Here is a 20437-nt window from a genome sequence, read left to right on the forward strand (position 1 = left end):
CAGAGCAGTGAAAACATTATCCCGGGTTTGTTGGAGATGCATTGCCATCCTTGCAAAAGTTCAGGCATGCTTATACATGCACGGAACTCTCCAGAAGCCACAGGACACTGGCGAGAGCAGTGGCCTCTGGACGGGGATACTGGGAATTAGAGGATGAAAGGCAAGTTCCCTTTTTTATGTTTTTTTATTTCCTTCCATGTATACGTATTATTTTAAAATATCACATACCCCAGGATCATCAAAAGTGATTTAAATGGGTCACCCATGCTAGGCGCGGAGGCACACGCCTGTAATCTCAGCTCTTTGGGAGGCCAAGGCAGATGGATCACCTGAGGTCAGGAGTTCCAGACCAGCTTGGCTCACATAGCAAAAGCCCGTCTCTACTAAAAATACAAAACTTAGCTGGGTGTGGTGGTGCGCACCTGTAGTCCCAGCTACTCTGGAGGCTGAGGCAGGAGAATCGCCTGAATCTGGGAGGCGGAGGTTGCAGTGAGCTGAGATTGCGACACTGCCACTCCAGCCTAGGTGACAGAGCAAGACACCGTCTCAAAAAAATAAAAAAGTCCAGCTGGGTGCGGTGGCTCACACCTGTAATCCCAGCACTTTGGGAGGACAAGGCGGGCCAATCACCTCAGGTCAGGAGTTCAAGACCAGCCTGGCCAACAGGGTAAAACCCTGTCTCTATTAAAAAAAAAATTTAAAAAGTAATAAAGTCCTGTCTATTACAGGTAAAATTAACACGCTCACAACCAAGCTCCTGCTAGTTCTCCAAACCCATTCCTTTCCCTGTCTCCCGTTCCAGTGAACGGCCCCAGTTCATCCATCCCTCAAACCCAAAGCCCAGTGGGCCTCACACCTGCACTCCCTGGCTTCCAAACCAGTGAGCCCCGCTGCTCCTCTGGCCAAAACCCCTCAAACCGGCTCTGCTCTGCTGGGCACCCTTCAGCCTTGGAGCTCACTGCCCGAAGCATCTGCCGATCCTACCTGTCCTGCCTCACTGCTCTCCACCCACAGGCGTCCGCCAAGTCGTGGGCACAGGCACATGCGTCACTCACGTGCCCTCACGCACTGCTGGGGCAACAGGCGCCTGCGTATCAGTCATGTGCACCGTTGGGACGTCAGGTGTGTGCACATCAGTCACATGCGCCACTGGGACGCTGGGCACCAGCGCATTGGTCACGGGTGTCCGTGTGCTGCAGGCTGGGAGGCCACACGTGTGCATGGCACTTCCCCCACTCAGCCCCTCCCCGGGCTCCTGGCAGCCCGCCTGCCAAGGATCCCCTGCTCCTGGATAATGCAAGGTGTTTTGTTCTGCACTGAGCAACACTTCAAAAGAAGTCTTCCCCAGCCTCCCTTGTGGCTAGGGACGGTAGCTGCAAGGGAGGCTGACACACCTGTGGCCAATGACGTAAAGCTGCTGGTGGTGTCTTCCAGAAAGCTGAACTAGGGGCCTGTTCCGACATGCACCCCTTCCTTCTGCCCTCTGCCCCCACCCGGCTGGCACCTGGACAGTGCAGAGGCACATGCCCACCTCAGCCAGGGCAAAGGCCATATGCACGGAGCCATCTAGGAAGAGGAGCCCGGGGCTGCCATGCCTCAGGGGTGTGGTGGGTGGGTGTGGCCTCTGCTCCAGAGCCCCCCACAGCCCCACCCTGCAGAAAGCCGGCCACGGTGGTTTCTTTTTGAGTGCAGTGGCGATCAGGGCAGCCTCAACGTCCCCAGGCTCAGGTGATCCTCCCACCTCAGCCTCCTGAGCAGCTGAACTACGGGGTGCACCACCAAGCCTGGCTAATTTTTTGAAAAGACAGGGTTTCGCCACGTTACCCAGGCTGGTGGTCTTGAACTCCTGAAGTCAGCGATCTGCCCTTCGGCCTCCACAAGTGCTGGGATTACAGGCTGAGCCACCTCCTGCGCCTGCCTGCCTGCCTTCTTCAGCTATATCTATTCCCAACAGGACAACATGCTCTGCTCATCTCTCTGGACGGAAAAATGTGAAAAAGAGGCTAAGAGAAAGGCGAACGAAGGATTCACTAAGCAAAATGTGTACTTGTTTAATAAGAAAATCACTTTTTTAAAAAAATAGTTCTTTACGTGCTGAAATTCATCTATGCAATGCAAAAGCCGAAAATAGACTGGAGAAGGCTGTTCCTACAAGGGAAGGTCCTGAGGTTTCAATGCCGGCCACATCTGCCAGGCACGCCTGAGAAGCCTCGGCTCCCACGGCCAGGAAACACAGCTGCAGCGATGCCAGCTTCTTGCTGCCCACTGGGGTGGCGCGCCCGGGCACAGACTGTGAGCTGCTCAGAGGCGCTCTGGCTGGCAGCTCCCACCACCTCAGTCGGTGTCTCCGTCCCCTTCACTGCCTTCCAGGGGACTGGGCACCTGTGGAGCAGAAGACGGAGAATGAGAGGCGAGCACTGTCCCCACTCACGGGGGCTGCTCCGGAACACCCACAGGTGCCCGAGACAGGCTCGGCACAGAAGCCTCGCCCCCACCCATCCCTCATGAGGAGCAGAGGCCGGCATTCATCTCGGTGATTCTCTTACCCGGGTCAGGAACCTGCGCAGGGAAAGCCAAGGGCTGGGGACACTAGTGGGGCCTCCGTTAGGCTCCCTCCCATCCTCACAGGCCGCAGCGAGCACAGGGGAAAACACAATGGGGCCATTTGGCAACAGCAAATGCAGCACCTTGGAAGCATCTAGGCCTCTCAGTGGGGTCAACAGCAGTGCGATCCGGCCCAGGCCAAGCTGGCCCGCCCTGCACCGGGCTTGGGACAGTTAACCACCAGTACTTAAAAAGGGAAGATTCCCCACGAGCATGCAAGGTTGGTTTCTCTTGCTTGACAACATTCAAGCATGCTGTCACCGTCATATTCCAACATGGCCACCACCAGCTGCCACTGAGCTGCGACTACCCCCCTTCAGAGGAAACAAGAGGGCGCCCGGCCACCGCTGGGCCCCCACCCCCTGCCACCCCCGGGCTGGGGGCCTCTCATCGCCCCACCTATATGACTGCCCACCAAGCGCCTGGCCCTTCGCCTGCACACACTTGAGTTTGCCACCCAGGTGCGCAGGAAGGACTCCGGGTTCAGATCTCTAGAGGACGCGAAGAATCTCCCTCTGCCCTGCCTGGGAATTTCACCCTTTGAAACCTCCCTGGACCACCATGAAAGAAGTCTCACCCCAGAGCAAAGAACTGAGAATGACAATTTCATTCATTTGGCTTTTCGCTCCCACACCACAATCCTGTATGTTCTAGTTCTGAGCTACATTCTGCAGCTGTAGAGCCACGGGTTACGCTTTGTGCCAGGTCCACAGAAGGAGTGCTGGCAGCCAGCCTGACCATGGAGTGGCCCTCCCACAGTCGAAAGGCACCCGTTGTGGCTTGGGGGAAGTGACGCCCTTCTCTGTGCCTCAGCTCACTGTGCACAATGGGGGCAATGTGGGCCCACACTCTGCTGAGCACTGCCGGGACCATGCCCGTACCTCGCCGCCTGTGCCAGCTGCAGCGAGAGCGGTGGCACTGAAGTTGTGGACGGGCAGGGTGCTCAGCCACTGGGCCATGGAGCGCTCGTTCTGCTCGGTGCTGATGATGGTGGGGTAGATGTATTCCTCCTTGAAGGCTGCAACCCTGCCCTCCTCCTGCGCCCAGTCCAGAGGCTCGTGCAGCCCATCGTTGCCAAAGCGCTGGTTGTATTTCTCGAAGTGCACCCTCTCCAGGACCAGGCCGAGTCCTGGCGCCTTGGGCACGTCCACCTTCTCTGTGCCCCAGCTGCGCTCCAGCACGCTCTCGGGGGCGTAGCCCTTCACGATGGCCACTACCAGGCCGACCATCTTCCGGATCTGATGCATCATGAAGCTCTGGCCCTTCACCCTGATCACGGCGAACTCCAGGCCCTCTCGCACAAAGGGCTCCTCGCAGTACATCTCCAGGATGTAGCGGCGGGCGCTGGGCTCCTGCGGCCCCTTCTGCGAGGTGAAATTGTGGAAGTTGTGCGTGCCCTTATAGCACGCCAGGAGCCTGTTAACCTGCTGCAGCGTCTCGGCGCTCAGGCGGTAGGTCTCGTCCTGCACGTCGCGGTCCTTGTGCGCAAAGGCAAACGTGGGCAGCAGGTAGCAGTAGGTCCTGGCGTCACATTTGTTCTTGGAGTTAAAGCCGCCCGTGACCCGCTTCAGTCCTAGGGGAGAGGCGGCCAGGGAGGACAAAGGCAGGTGAGTAGAAACGCCTTGATGACCAGGAGCAGCCTGAGCACGGTGAGCCCCGACCAAGCTCCAGCGAGCACCAGCTTCTCTGGGGAGGGAACAGCCACAGGCTGGGGAATGGGCACAGGAGGACAGTGGACAGGAGGGACAGGTGCAGGGCTCTGTAATGTGACTCAATTTACAACCATTTAGTGTAATTTTCCAATAGCGAGAAGATATGGAATGTCTCCAACACAGAAAAATGAGAAATGCTTGGGGTGATGGATATATTACACTAATTGCCCTGATTTGATCACTACACATTACTGGAAATATCACACATAATTGTATGTAAGTATGTGCAATTATTATGTGTGAACTGAAAATAATAAAAGCAGCCAGACATGGCAGCTCATGCCTGTGATCCCAGCACGTTGGGAGGCCGAGGTAGGCAGATCATAAGGTCAGGAGTTTGAGTCCAGCCTGATCAACATGGTGAAACCCTGTCTCTACTAAAAATACAAAAATTAGCCAGTCATGGTGGCAGGCGCCTGTAATCCCAGCTACTCAGGAGGCTGAGGCAGAAGAATCGCTTGAACCTGGGAGGCAGAGGTTGCAGTGAGCCGAGATCGTGCCACTGCACTCCAGCCTGGGCGACAGAGGAAGACCCCATCTCAAAAAAAAACCAAACAACAAAGCAGTGTTGGCAAAGGGTCCAGGGTGAACAGGCGCAGCCTACACCCCGGATGACGCCAGCAGATGGATGAGATGTGTGCAGCCCCAGCCCAGAGGCCAGAATGAACCCTGCTGTGAAAGCCACGCAGCTGGCACTATTTTCAACAGCAATCAAAAGATACTGGAAGCCACCAGCAACTGAAGACTGACCTAATCTAGAATATTCGCGGGACAAAGGAGGACGCGGCCCCGCAGATCAGGAACAAGTCTCCAAGAAGCGAGGCCGCGTCTCCTCCGTGACGCCTTGAGGGCCAGCCATACCTCACAGGTGCTGTGAGTATCTGTTAAATATTGATTCAGCAAAGATTAAAGGCAAATGAAGACCTACATGCAGGGGGATCCCATCTGTCATGGACATCTACGTTTAAATGGAAGAATTCTGGAAGAACCCCCGCCGAGGGCACCGACTGCAGGGCCTGGGTGGAGAAAGCTGTGCCTGGACACGGCTCTGCGCTGCACGCCTCCTCCGGGACCTTCCACGGTGGCTGCCACAGGAGGTCCCTCCGGCTGCTGCAGTCCACCTCACCTCAGGAGTTTGATGTTTTTTTGAGACAGAGTCTCGCTCTGTTGCCCAGGCTGGAGTGCAATGGCGCGATCCCAGCTTAGGGCAACCTCCGCCTCTCTGCTTCAAGCGATTTCCTGCCTTGGCCTCCTGAGTAGCTGGGCTTACAGGCACACACCACCACCCCAGCTAATTGTATTTTTAGCAGAGACGGGGTTCCACCATGTTGGTCAGGCTGGTCTTGAAATCCTGACCTCGTGATCCACCCGCCTCGGCCTCCCAAAGTGGTGAGATTACAGGTGTGAGCCACCCACCCAGGCAGGAGTATAATACCCAACTATAGTTTCACATTTGCAAGGACTGGCCTGGGCCTTGTGGCCTCACAAGCAGCGCCGAGCGCCTCCACACAGCCTGCCCGGCCCAGGCCGCTCGCCACGCGGCTTCCGTGAGCACTGCCGCCCACGCCTCATGCTTTTGTCTCTGGTCACGTTGGATTTCTGAGTGGTCTTTTTGTTTTCTTGGTTTTAAAGATCCCATTTCATAAACACTGAACATCACGAGGATGCGTTGCAAGCGTGACTGTCGTTGTTCAAAACGTAACTGCTATGTAAGGCTGAAAAGTGCTGGCAGATGGTCATGCTGCAGGCCTGGGGGAGGACCCTGCTGGCCGGCACCGTGGCGTGTGGGTGACAGCAACTACCCGACAACTGCACAGGTCATGGCACGGGCCAGCACGATGGGGATTCAGCTACACACTTCAGCGTGACGGGGATTCATCTACGGGACACTCAGATGTTTTCCATGCAAATGAATGGCGAGACCTCAAACGTGACTTTCAGGACTCACTCTATGGGAAGCTTCTCAGGAGGGAATTACCCTCACAAGGCAGAGGAAGACCAGCATGGCAAAAACAAAACTAGTGCCCAGTGGGCGGCTCACGCCTGTAGTCCCAGCACCTTGGGAGACCGAGGCAGACGGATCACCTGAGGTCAGGAGTTCGAGACCAGTGTGACCAACATGGAGAAACCCCGTCTATACTAAAGATACAAAATTAGCCAGGCGTGGTGGTGCATGCCCGTAATCCCAGCTATTCAGGAGGCTGAGGCAGGAGAATCACTTGAATCTGGGAAGCGGAGGTTGCAGTGAGCTGAGATCTCACCACTGCACTCACAACTGGGCAACAAGAGCGAGACTCCATCTCAAAAAAATAAATAAATCGCCAGGCGCGGTGGCTCACGTCTGTAATCCTAGGATTTTGGGAGGCCAAGGCGGGTGAATCACCTGAGGTCACGAGTTTAAGACCAGCCTGACCAACATGGTAAAACCCCGTCTCTACTAAAAATACAAAATTAATGCCGGGCGCGGTGGCTCAAGCCTGTAATCCCAGCACTTTGGGAGGCCGAGGCGGGTGGATCACGAGGTCAAGAGATCGAGACCATCCTGGTCAACATGGTGAAACCCCGTCTCTACTCAAAATACAAAAAATTAGCTGGGCATGGTGGCGCGTGCCTGTAATCCCAGCTACCCAGGAGGCTGAGGCAGGAGAATTGCCTGAACCCAGGAGGCGGAGGTTGCGGTGAGCCGAGATCGCGCCATTGCACTCCAGCCTGGGTAACAAGAGCGAAACTCCGTCTCAAAAAAAAAAAAAAAAACATACAAAATTAGTTGGGCGTGGTGGCAGGTGCCTGCATCAGGAGGCCAAGGCAGGAGAATCACTTGAACCCAGGAGGCGAAGGTTGTGGTGAGCTGAGATCGCGCCAATGCACTCCAGCCTGGGCGACAAGAGTGAAACACTGTCTCAAAAAAAAATAAATAAGTAAATAAAAATAAATAAATAAATAAAACTACTCCCGGGTGCAGTGGGATAGTTTTATTTATTCCCACTGTAATCCCAGCACTTTGGGAGGCTGAGGCAGGTAGATCACCTGAGGTCAGGAGTTCAAGACCAGCCTGGCCAACATGGAGAAACCCCATCTCCACTAAAAATACAAATATCAGTCGGGCGTGGTGGCGCACACTTGTAGTCCCAGCTACTGAGGAGGCTGAGGTGCGAGAATCACCTGAGCCCAGGAGGCAGGTCTAAGTTGCAGCAAGCCGAATCATACCAGTGCACTCCAGCCTGGGCAACAGACAAGACTCCATCTCAAAAACAAACAAATAAACACACACTTAACAGTGGGCAAAATCAACAAGGATTACTATTTATGACTCGTACATAAACGTTCACAGAGGCTTTACTTGCGAGAGCCAAGAACTGGAAACCGCCCAGTGTCCATCAGCAGGTAGGCGTACAAGCAATCCGTAGCACACACACAGAATGGAACAGCTCTCAGCAACGAAAAGGAACAGACTGCTGATGCACACGACAGCAAGGACGAATCTGAAAACAGTCAGGCTGTGGGGCGGGCACCGTGGCTCACACCTATAATCGCGACACTTAGGAAGGCTGAGGCGGGCAGACTGACAGAGCCCAGGAGTTGGGGGCAGCCTGAGCAACACGGCAAAACCCCATCTCTACAAAACAATTAAAAATGTAGCCAGCCGTGGTGGCGTGTGCCTGGAGTCCCAGCCTGCAGGCTGAGGCGAGAGGACCTCTTTAGCCCAGGTGGTCAATGCTACAGTGAGCTGTGATCGCACCACTGCACTCCAGCCTGAGCAAGAGAACAAGACCCTGTCTCAAAAAAACACCTCTCCAAGCAGAGCAGTCAGGCAGACAACAGCTCTGTTTCCTTGGGATTAGATTAAAAAAAAAAAAAAAAAAAAAAAAAGGAAAAGAAAACAGAGGGCAAGACGACAGATTCCCACGCACACGACAGACTCCCATGCACACGACAGACTCCCACGCGGACGACAGACTCCCACGCACACGACAGACTCCCACGCGGACGACAGACTCCCACGCACACGACAGACTCCCACGCACACGACAGACTCCCACGCGGACGACAGACTCCCACGCGGACGACAGACTCCCACGCGGACGACAGACTCCCACGCACACGACAGACTCCCACGCACACGACAGATTCCCACGCGGACGACAGACTCCCACGCACACGACAGACTCCCAAGCACACGACAGATTCCCACGCGGACGACAGACTCCCACGCACGCGACAGACTCCCACGCGGACGACAGACTCCCACGCGGACGACAGACTCCCACGCACACGACAGACTCCCACGCACACGACAGATTCCCACGCGGACGACAGACTCCCACGCGGACGACAGACTCCCAAGCACACGACAGACTCCCACGCGGACGACAGACTCCCACGCACGCGACAGACTCCCACGCGGACGACAGACCCCACGCGGACGACAGACTCCCACGCACACGACAGACTCCCACGCACACGACAGACTCCCACGCACACGACAGATTCCCACGCGGACGACAGACTCCCACGCACACGACAGACTTCCAAGCACACGACAGATTCCCACGCGGACGACAGATTCCCACGCACGCGACAGACTCCCACATGGACGACAGATTCCCACATGGACGACAGATTCCCACATGGACAACAGATTCCCATGTGGACAACAGATTCCCACCTAATCACATCTATAATTACATTAAGTATAAGTGGCCTCTGGGAGGCCAGGGCAGGAGGACCAAGTGAGCCCAGGAGTTCAAGACCAGCCTGGGCAACAGAATGAGACCCCAACTCTACAAATACAAAAATTAGCTAAGTGTGGTGGCACACACCTGTAGTCCCAGTTACACTGGAGACTGATGTAGGAGGATCACTTGAGCCCAGGAGGTCGAGGTTGCACTGAGCCATGATCGCACCACTGCACTCCAGCCTCGGTGACAGGGCGAGACTCTCAAAAAACAAACTGAATGAAAGAATAAATCTATGTCAGTTGCCTGTACTTGCCACTTAAAGGCAGACAGTCACATTTCAAGAAGGCCTAAAAATTCCACTTCTCGGTCCTGCAGTAAAAGGGAACCACTGCCCATTTTAACCGTGAATTTGGATTTTTACATCCCGTGTTGCTTAAGCAAGGCACCCGTGTAGCAACAAGCACTGCAAATGAGAGGCTCCCACTCCCGTCTCGCCGCTCCTGTTTCTGAAGGTCAGAACCAACTGCAAAGCAACTCTGACGACACTTCTGCACCAGACGTCTGGGAAAGGCAGCGGCACGCGGAGCCTCACGTCTCTCCAAGACCACCTACAACCAGGAGCGCGGCCGCCTGCGCTGCAAGGCTTACCCAGAATCCGAATGTGAGAGGGAAGGTGGCTGTTGATCTTTTCCAGAATGCCGTCAATCAGCCACAGCTTCAGGGATACCACCTGGCCCGCTGCGGACACACCCTGTAAAGAAAGCAGAACGTGCGACGAAAGGTCGATACCTCGGGCCTTGCACACTGGTCTCTGAGACAGAAGGACTACACGGCCCTTACGTCGTTTCACACGAGTTCTGCTGTTAGAAACGCATCTGGAGGGAATAATCCGACACGAAGATAAAGCTCTATACCGGTGGGCTGAGTGCAAGAACACTTATGAAATAAACTATTACAAATGAATTCAAAGCCCAAGAAAAACCATTAAATGAGGAGCATAAATATGACTCTGTGCAGACAGAAACAAAGTCCCACATAAGATATGACTCCCGCCCAGACGCACTGGCTCAAGCCTGTAATCCCAGCACTTTGGGAAGCCGAGGCAGGCGAATCACAAGGTCGAGATTGAAACCAGCCTGGCCAACATGGTGAAACCCCATCTCTACTAAAAATACAAAAATTAGCTGCGCTTGGTGGTAGGTGCCTGTAGTCCCAGCTACTTGGGAGGCTGAGGCAGGGGAATCGCTTGAACCCGGGAGGCGGAGGTAGCAGTGAGCCGAGATGGTGCCACTGCACTGCAGCCCAATGACAGAGCGAGACTTCATCTCAAAAAAAAAAAAAAAAAAAATGACTCCCGCCCAGGCACAGGAGTTCACACCTGTAATTCCAGCACTTTGGGAGGCTGAGGTGGACAGATCGGCTGAGGTCAGCAGTTTGAGACCAGCCTGGCCAACATGGTGAAACCTTGTCTCTACTACAAATACAAAAATTAACCCGGCGTGGTGGCTCATGCCTGTAATCCCAGCTACTCAGGAGGCTGAGGCAGGGGAATCGCTTGAACCTGGAAGGCAGAGGTTGCAGTGAGCTGAGATCGAGCCACTGCACTCCAGCCTGAGTAAGACAGTGAGACTCCAACTCAAAAAGAAAAAAAAACAAAAAAACTGATCAAGCTTCCATCTAAGAGCAGCACGCTTCACTGTCTGTATATCACACCTTTTTTAAAAGTAAGTTTCTATAGGTTTGTTGTTGGGTTTTTTTTTTTTTTTTTAGACGGAGCCTCACTGTCACTCAGGCTGGAGTGCAGCCGTGCGGTGCGATCTCCACTCACTGCAACCTCCGACTCCTGGGTTCAAGCGATTCCCCTGCCTCAGCCTCCCAAGTAGCTGGGACTACAGGCACTCGCCACCATACCCAGCTAACTTTTTGTGTGATTTAGTAGAGACGGGATTTCACCACATAGGCCAGATGGTCTTGAACTCCTGACCTTGTGATCCGCCCGCCCTAGCGTCCCAAAGTGCTGGGATTATAGGCGTGAGCCTCCCACCTGGCTATTGGGTTTTTTTTTTTTTTTTTGAGACAAGGTTTTGCTCTGTCACCCAGGCTGGAGTGCAGTGGTGCCATCTTGGCTCACTGCAGCCCCGACCTCCCAGGCTCCTCAGGCTTCTAAAGTGCTAGATTGCAGCCGTGAGCCACCGTACCGAGCCTAAATCAAGTTTTCATCCAAGTCCACATGGCAGTAACTTCCAGGGAGAGGGAAGAGACGTGACCGGGAGGCCGGATGGGAGCTTCCGGAACGCTGGCCAGGGCCTATTTGCTGATCGCAGTAGAAACGACCCAGCTGCTCACTTTAGCGTCATGTTTTACCTTACGCCGATGTTACGTGTACTTGTCTATGTATTTCAGTCACCATTTCTAAAAAAGCTTCTAAATATGCATGCAAAGAAAACAGACTACTATAACACACTCAGCATTCCTGCCACCAACATTTTTCATCTGAATCTAATCTAATCGCAGGGAACAACCAGGGATATCCAGGTGGAGATCATTCTTCAAAACTGGTTTAACTGCCCAAAAATGTCACATCACGAAGGGCGGAAAGGAGGCAAGGCGATTATTTACTTTTGTTTTTTGGGTTTTTATCTTGAGACAGGGTCTCACTCTGTTGCCCAGGCTGGAGCGTGCTGGTGCCATCATAACTCACTGCAGCCTCTGCCTCCCGGGTTCCACAATCCTCCCACCTCAGCCTCCCAAGTAGCTGGGACTACAGGCAGGCACACCATCATGCCTGGCTAATCTTTAAATTTTTTTTGTAGAGACAGCATCTTGCCATGTTGCCCAGACCTGGCCTCAGGTGATCCTCCCGCCTCAGCCTCATAAAGTCCTGGGACTACAGGCATGAGCAACCATGCCTGGCCAAGGAGATCATTTTCGATTAAAGGAAGCTCAAGAGACATGACAACCGAATGCCAAAAATGATCCTAGATTAGATCCCAGATCAGTTAACAAGAAGAAAAGGCGTACCACATCAAAGAAGCTGAAAAAGGCCATTTCCTACTCTAGACAGCACGCTGGACGACAGGATTCTGCGAACGCTGAATTTCGCACGGGTGATAATGCATAGGGTGAGGCTGCTGGAGGGCGGCACAGTCCCCAGGAGACTGACGCTAGCACGTCACAGGGCAAAGGCTGACAATGTCTGCAACTTACTCTCACATGCTTCCATTTGAAGAAACAAAAGGCCAGGTGCAGTAGCTCTCACTCATAATTCCAGTACGTTGGGAGGCTAAGGTGGGAAGACTGCTTGAGCCCGGGAGTTCAAGACCAGGCTGGGCAACAGAGCAAGACCCTGTCTCAAAAAAGATGAAAGAAAGATAAAAGAAAAAAACCAACTATGACAATATGGAGAAAACCTAACCCTGGTGAATATGGGGGACCATGTGGGTGCTCATGGCATTATTCCTAAGACTTCTATGAAGGTATGAAATTTTCAAAACAAAAAGTTGGAGAGACTGAAATAAACTGCTGAGATGTTCCACTGGCCAGATCCACGCCTGGAACGTGACTGCAGCAAACAAGGTTCCCCAACAGATTCCAGAGACTGAGCACCAAAGAAGGGAAAGAAAATACACCTCGTCGCCACCACTGTACTGACAACACATTGAAGTGACACCCTGGGGGCTGGGACAACAGTTAAAGGACACCTGGTCCCTCGGGATGTCCTCTGTCCTATGGCCGGCTGTGCTGATGGGTGCGCAGCTCTGTGAATATTCTGGAACCACTCAACTGGATACTTTCTTCTTTTTTCCAGGCTGGAGCACAGTGGCGTGATCTCGATCACTGCAACCTCTGCCTCCCGTGTTCAAGAGATTCTTGTGCCTCAGCCTCCCAAGTAGCTGGGATTATAGGTGTGTGCCACCATGCCCGGCTAATTTTTGTATTTTTAGTAGAAAGGAGGTTTTGCCATGTTGGCCAGGCTGGTCTTGAATTCCTGGCCTCGAGTAATCTGTCCACTTTGGCCTCCCAAAGTGCTGGGATTACAGGCATGAGCCACCACACCCAACCTGAACTGCACACTTTTCTTTTTTTGAGACGGAGTTTCACTCTTGATGCCCAGGCTGGAGTGCAATGGTACAATCTGGGCTCGCTGCAACCTCTACCTCTTGTGTTCAAATGATTCTCCTGCCTCAGCCTCTTGAGTAGCTGGGATTACAGGCGCGAGCCACCACGCACAGCTAATTTTTGTATTTTTAGTAGAGATGGGGTTTCACCATGTTCGCCAGGCTGGTCTTGAACTCCTGACCTCAGGTGATCTGCCCATCTTGGCCTCCCAAAGTGCTGGGATTACAGGCGTGAGCCACTGCGTCTGGCCAAGAGTGAATTATATTTCAACAAAGCTATTTTTAAAATCTAAAACAAAAACTAACAAAATGTTAAGCGGCAAAAATACACACAAAGAAATAAGTAACACCAATGTTTCAATGTTGCTGTGTTTTCATCTGAAGGGCAGGGCACTCGGGTGTGGCCATGTCAACCTCGTGGGTCCACTCCTGTAGGGTTTCCAGTTGCAAGTGAGAAAACTTATCAGAAGGACACCATCTCTGGAACAGCAGAAATTAAAACAAATACGAGGACCCGACTGTGAACTGCTCCCTTCATCGGCTTGGACAAATTGTTACTTTTCTTCTTCCCTGAAAACAGCCAGAGAGCTGTAAAGGCAAGAATCAAGAAGGAAAGCAGGAAGCAAGGCCCACAGAACTCTCCACCTCGAGCCGTCACATGCGCCATCACCACTGACCAGAAGTGAACAGGAGTGTGGCATCATGGACCACGTGGCACGTGCTGCCACACACGCCAGCTACTAAAAGTGAACGTGTGGTCTCTCTCTGTTCTCCCCTCTGGACGATGGCTCCAGTACAGGCCCCTGGATTCGCCAGGGATCTGTGTGCCCCTGAAACTAGGCGTCTGTGGGAATGAGAGCCATAGCTTCATTCGGATTCCCGGGGGACCCTGAGCTGTAACAAGTGAGGCCTCTGATAGACCCCTAGTCCCCTCAGGTGGCCTGAGGGCCGTGTGACAGGGCCAGGCACTCGGGAGGGCAAGGATGAAGGAATCCCATTCGCTGATGCCTGCTATTTGCTACAGAAAAGCTACCTGTTGCCGGGTGCGGTGGCTCACGCCTGTAATCCCAGGACTTTGGGAGGCCAAGGCGGGTGGATCACCCAAGGTCAGCAGTTCGAGACGAGCCTGGCCAACCTGGTGAAACCCCGACTCTACTAAAAATACAAAAATTAGCCGGGCATGGTGGCGGGTGCGTATAATCCCAGCTACTGGGGAGGCTGAGTGAGGCAGGAGAATCACTTGAACCCAGGAGGCTGAGGCTGCAGTGAGCCGAGATGGCGCCATTGCACTCCAGCCTGGGCCACAGAGTGAGACTCCACTCAAAACAAACAAACAAACACGAAAGCTGCCTGTTCCTCAGGCTCTGCTGTCCCCACCTGCCCAACGCTGGGTCCTCCTCAGAGACAGCGCCACTCCCCCCAGCTCATCCCATGGTTCAGCACGGAAATGTGGCGTCACAGACCAGCAGCAGCGTCCAGGGTGGGTGCAAAAACCAACTGGAAACGGGTGCTCAGCCTTGTGCTTTTGAACGGACAGAGGTGGGTCACCAGCCCGGGCAGCTGAGACCGCGTAGCAGGGCCAGGGTGTGGACTCGGCACACGCATCCCACGAACAGAGCCTTACGTTGATCCCGCGCTGAGACGAGGATATCCTCAACACACTGAGTTTACAATAACCGCAAGCCAAACGTGGTGGTTCATGCCTGTGCCTCCCCGCACTTTGGGACTTCCAGTGGGAAGGTAACTGGAGCCCAGGAGTTTGAGACCCCAGCACAACCTAGCAAGACACCGTCTTTACCAAAAAAAAAAAAAAAAAAAATGTAGCCCGGCACGGTGGAGTGCCTGCAGTGGCAGTGACACGGTTTTGCTGTGTCCCCACCCAAACCTCCTGTTGAATGGTGACGCCCATGTGTCTGGCGTGAGAGCTGGTGGGAGGTGGCTGGACGGTGGGGGCGGTTCACCCATGCTGTCCTTGCGATAGTGAGATGGTTTTCTAAGGGGCCCTTCCCACCACCCTCCTTACCCTCTCACCTGCCACCATGATCATCAGTTTCCTGAGGCCTCCCAAGCCAACTGAGTCAATGAAACCTTTATTCTTTTATTTATTTATTTTTTGAGATGGAGTCTCTCTCTGTAGCCCAGGCTGGAGTGCAGTGGCCTGATCTCAGCTCACTGTAACCTCCTCCTCCCGGGTCCCGGTTCAAGCAATTCTCCTACCGCAGCCTCCCAAGTAGCTGAGATTACAGGCACAAGCCACCATGCCCAGCTAATTTTTGTATTTTTTAGTAGAGACGGGGTTTCACCATAGTGGCCAGTCTGGTCTTGAACTCCTGACCTCGTGATTCACTGGCCTCAGCCTCCCAAAGTGCGGGGATTACAGGTGTGAGCACCGTCCCTGGCAGAAACCTCTTTTCTTTATAAATTGACCAATCTCAGGCAGTTCTTTACAGCAGTGTGAAAACAGACGGAAACACCCAGCTACTCAGGCGGCTGAGGAAGGAGAACTGCTTGACCCCAGGAGTTCGAGGCTGCAGTGAGCTGTGATCATGCCACTGCACTCCAGCCTGGGCAACAGAATGAGACCCTCCCTGACTCTAAAAAACTAAAGAAAGAAAACAGAACATTGCATCATATAGGTGTGACGCTCCGCCCTGCAGTCACATGGTCACATCTGCCTCAGAGTGAGCCTGAGCGGAGGGTCGAAGGCAGACGCTGCGGCCACCACTGTGCCACCTGCAGGAATGTGTGTCCCTGAGAACACAGGCAACACAAGAGAAAGCAAAGACCAGAGACCACACACAGTCCCGCTGGCAGGGAGCACCTAGATCAGCTATACCTGAGCTGGCCAGGCTCCTGGACGCCTCAGCTGCGCGAGGTGTGGGCTGGTCTGACTTGCACCTCATACGTGCTCAGAAGAGGCCTAACAAACCAAGACGCTGGGCCAGAAGGTGGGCCGGGTGCTGCTCCTACCCACGGGGGCGGGGCGGAGAAGGCGCCACCCACCTTGTCAGTCCGGGCGCAGCGCTGGAAGGACATTTTCCTCATGTCCTCGCCGTGATTTTCGGGAATACAGCCTGACCGGACGAGGGCAGACACCAAGTCATCTTCAATTGTTCTGAATTGTGAGGACCCAACATTCCTCTGGAAAAAGGAGGCAAAAACAGGGTTTATATTTTACGGAAAGGGGGTCTCGCCACGCTGCGCAGGCTGGTCTCACGCTCCTGGCCTGAAGTGCTGCAATTACAAGTGTGAGCTGCCACACTCGTGTGAAAACACTGCTTTCTGCTCACTCGCCCTGGACCCGGGCTGCTCCACGCTAGGGGACGGGTAGCGTGGAGAGAAATCAAAACGCAGGTTTGACTGAACCTGAACGCACACCTGCTTCTACCATCTGTCAGTTAAGAAATCAGTGCCAAAGCAGAAAAAAAAAAAAAAAATCAGTGCCATGGATGCTACCTATACTTAAAAAAAATTAAATCGGATGTAAAGTAATCCACAGCAGGGTGCGGTGGCTCACGCCTGTAATCGCAGCACTTTGGGAGGCCGAGGCGGGTGGATCACCTTGAGGTCAGGAGTTCGAGACCAGCCTGACCAACATGGTGAAACCCCGTCTCTCCTAAAAATACAAAAATTAGCCGGGCGTGGCAGTGTGTGGGTAACCCCCCATATAGGTACTGAGGAGGGAGAGCTAAGCAGAATCCTGGCATAACTAAGGCCTGGAGAATATCTCAGTTTATAGTGTTACCACTCAAGTTATTTCCTTTTATATGTAACTATGCCTTAGCTCATAATCGGAGGAATGCCTAGAGCGGACACGGTGCAGAGCATGATTTAAGGGAAAACAGTTACACCAGGACAAGAATCCATGGCCCAGGTGGCAGCGTTCAGTATCGTAAAGACACCCGCTGTATGGCAGGCTTGGGGCGAGAGCCACTCCTCCTGATAAAGGAGTTGTAGGACCTTGCTCCAGTTCTTGTGGAAGGCTGCCCTCAGACCAGCAATCCACCTTGGTGACTGTGAACTTTATCAGCTCTTGCTACTGTGCTGCTCGAAAAGCATCTTCCTATCGAACTAGCAGGTGGTGGTAACCCTGACAGCTCTGTCACTGCTGTGTGACTTAAAGCATCCCCCCCATAAATCTTCTTAGAAGTAGTTTGCCCATAGATAGAGGTATTGCACACTGCACCCTCTTCACTGCGCACGGCCCACGTTCAAGCCTCGGCGACTTAATGGGTTGGACCCCTTACTGCACACGGCCCTTGCCTTCATGAGAACGGGCCCCTTGCTGCGCACTGTCCACCTCCCGGCCTAGGTGACCCAATGGGGGTGGACCCCTTGTTTTATTGCTCACGACCCCATCACTATCCTTAAAGATGATTTCACTCACTGCCCTGCCCCCTAACCTATACACAATAAATACTCACGCTTCTGGACATTCGGGGCCTCGCCTGACTCTGCTTATAGGTGGCGTGGCCCCCCGAGCCCAGCTGCGTTTTCCTTGTACTTCTGTGTCCTGTCTCTTTATTTCTCGGATCCTGCACCTCAGCACAGCATAAGGGACACCCCACGACTCCTGTGAGGCCCTCAGCCCTACAGTGGCGCATTCTTGTAATCCCAGCTACTTAGGAGGCTGAGGCAAGAGAATCACTTGAATCCGGGAGGCAGAGTTTGCAGTGAGCCGAGATTGTGCCACTGCACTCCAGCCTGGGCAACAGAGCAAGACTCTGTCTCAAAAATAAAATAAAAAAATTAGCAAGGTGTGGTGGCAAGCACCTGAGGCAGGAGAACTGCTTGAAACTGGGAATCAGAGGTGCAGTGATATGATAATGCACCACTGCACTCCAGCCTGGGTGACGGAGGGAGACTCTGTCTCAAAAAAAAAAAAAAAAAAAAATTAGCTGGGCATGGCAGTGCACTTTTAATCCTAGCTATTCAAGAGGCTGAGGCAGAAGAATTGCTCGCATCTGGGAGGCAGAGGTTGCAGTGCACAGTGGTTGGCTGGGCTGGTCAGCTCACGCCTGTAATTCCAGAACTTTGGGAGACCGAGGCAGGAGGATCCCCTGAGGTCAGGAGTTCAAGGCCAGCCTGACCAATATGGTTAAACCCCATCTCTACTAAATATACAAAAATCAGTCAGGCATGGTAGTGGGCACCTGTAGTCCTGGCTACTTGGGAAGCTGAGGCACAAGAATCAATGGAACCCGGGAGGCAGAGGTTGCAGTAAGCCGAGATCCCACCACTGCACTCTAGTCTGGGTGACAGAGCAAAGCTCTGTCTCCAAAGGAAGAAAAAAAAAAAAAGTCATCCATTACTTATAACTTTCACCATAAAAGTTGTTACAACTGCCGAAGTTAAGCATTATTTTCTTAATCTTTTGTTTCAGTCAGACACTCTGCACTGCGTGAACTTCTTACTGTGGATATGTTTAAAGATGTTTAAAGAACACAGAACCGCCGGGCGCGGTGGCTCAAGCCTGTAATCCCAGCACTTTGGGAGGCCGAGGCGGGTGGATCACGAGGTCAAGAGATCGAGACCATCCTGGTCAACATGGTGAAACCCCGTCTCTACTAATACAAAAAATTAGCTGGGCATGGTGGCGCGTGCCTGTAATCCCAGCTACTCAGGAGGCTGAGGCAGGAGAATTGCCTGAACCCAGGAGGTGGAGGTTGCGGTGAGCCGAGATCGCGCCATTGCACTCCAGCCTGGGTAACAAGAGCGAAACTCCGTCTCAAAAAAAAAAAAAAAAAAAAAAAAGAACACAGAACCAAAGGCAAAGCCATAGTGTTAACTACAAGAAACACAAGGAATGTCTCCCTGAGGCCAGACACAGTGGCTCACACCTGCAATCACAACACTGGGAGGCCGAGGCAGGAGGATCGCTTGAGCCCAGGAGTTTGAGACCAGCCTGTGCAACACAGCGAGACCCCATTCCTATAAATAATTTAAAAATTAGCCAGGTTGTGGGGTCGAGCACTTACTTACAATCCTCACTACTCAGGAGGCTGAGGTGGGAGGATCCCTTGAGCCCAGGAGGTGGAGACTGCAGGAAGCCGTGCATGCATCACTGCACTCCAGCCTGAGCCACAAAGGGAGACCTTGCCTCAAAAAGAAAAAACATGGCCAGGCGTGGTGGCTCATGCCTGTAATCCCAGTACTCTGGAAGGCCGAGGCAGGTGGATCATGAGGTCAGGAGTTCGAGACCAGCCTGGCCAATATGCTGAAACCCCGTCTCTACTAAAAATAGAAAAATTAGCTGGGTGTGGTGATGGGCACCTGTAATCCCAGCTACTCAGGAGGCTGAGGCAGGAGAATCACTTAAATCCAGGAGGCAGAGGTTGGAGTGAGCCGACATCGCGCCACTGCATTCCAACCTGGGCGACAGAGCAAGGCTCCGTCTCAAAAATTAAACAAACAAAAAAAAAAACAGAAAAACTGTCTCCCTGAATGCACCCACACCCTCTACCTTCCAGAAAACGAGGCGGGCTGAGTAGAGAATCCTCACAAGCTGACTCAGCTCCGTCCCCTTGCGGTACACGACAGCAGGCTCTTCTGAGCTCTCAGCACGCCTAGCTCATCTTCGCACCCTGTTTAGCAGGTGCTGTGAGCACTCCCACCCCAGAGATGAGGACCAAGGCACGCAGCCAGGGAACCCTGCGCCCGATCACAGCGGTTAGCGGCAGGGCCGGACCTGGTGGAAGGAGCTCGCGTGCAGCAGGACCAATGAAATGCCGCGGGACCCGCCGCTTCCCGGGCGGCCGCACCTGCATGCCGTGGTAGCCCTTGCCCGAGTAGGCCACGAGCAGCACGACCTTGCGCTTGGGCAGCTTCCCGCGCCGCTCCTCGTCCTCGCCGCTCTTGAGCTTCTTCGCCGGATGCTCCCCGTCCTCCCAGACGCGGACGCCCCCGGCCCGGCCGCTGCGGGGCCTCCGGTCCTGGGGGCGCGCAGATCCGGCGGGAGAGGGCAGCTCCACGTTCCCGGCCATGCGCAGCGAGCTGCGGAGAGGGGCAGCGTGGGATGGGGCCCGGCGGGCGCTGCGCGGGGTGGGCTGGGCTGGCGTGGCGGGGTCGCCCGGCGTCGCGGTCATTACCAGGGTGGACGCGGTCCTAGGTGCACGATCCACCGTCTGCAGGCTCCCCACAGCGCGCGCAGCGGGAGGCCCATGCGCAGGCTACCCGGGCACCGACCAAGGCCTGACCCCTGACCCCTGACCCCTGACCCCGGCCCCACGTCTGCCGACCGCTAACCTCGGGGACCCTGACGCTGGAGCCCCCTTCCTGCTGACCCCTGACCTCTCGGACCCCGCGCCGAAGCCCCGCCCCTGCT

At 54.0% G+C, this 20437-nt stretch overlaps 1 protein-coding gene across 2 annotated transcripts; it reads right to left on the bottom strand.

The window, feature by feature from the left end:
* Positions 1-1864: 1864 nt before the first annotated feature.
* On the bottom strand, positions 1865-20096 carry PUS1 (pseudouridine synthase 1). Of its 2 annotated transcripts, none has more exons than XM_064379538.1 (5): positions 19875-20096; positions 16117-16254; positions 9644-9746; positions 3486-4177; positions 1865-2382 (listed from the first exon to the last, which is right to left on the bottom strand). In XM_064379538.1, the coding sequence occupies exons 1-5, from the start codon at positions 20094-20096 to the stop codon at positions 2335-2337; spliced, it is 1203 nt and encodes a 400-aa protein (XP_064235608.1). In that variant the 3' UTR covers positions 1865-2334. The 2 variants fall into 2 exon arrangements, with proteins under 2 accessions (XP_064235608.1, XP_064235609.1); XM_064379539.1 differs by lacking the exon at positions 19875-20096 and adding an exon at positions 17538-18690 and having other exon boundaries at positions 1868-2382.
* Positions 20097-20437: the final 341 nt, after the last annotated feature.

The sequence above is a fragment of the Aotus nancymaae genome, unplaced genomic scaffold (assembly GCF_030222135.1).
Source record: "Aotus nancymaae isolate 86718 unplaced genomic scaffold, 86718_ANA_hifiasm-v0.15.2.pri h1tg000021l, whole genome shotgun sequence".
NCBI lineage: Eukaryota > Metazoa > Chordata > Mammalia > Primates > Aotidae > Aotus > Aotus nancymaae.

What these genes read in the sequence shown, in the direction of transcription:
- PUS1 (XM_064379538.1), bottom strand. Translation starts at nt 20,096, where the DNA reads ATGGCCGGGAACGTGGAGCTGCCCTCTCCCGCCGGATCTGCGCGCCCC. An exon ending in AGGGCTACCACGGCATGCAG is followed by an intron (nt 16,255 to 19,874) that starts GTGCGGCCGCCC and finishes TCCTTTTTCCAG; the next exon opens with AGGAATGTTGGGTCCTCACA. An exon ending in GCTGCGCCCGGACTGACAAG is followed by an intron (nt 9,747 to 16,116) that starts GTGGGTGGCGCC and finishes CTTTCTTTACAG; the next exon opens with GGTGTGTCCGCAGCGGGCCA.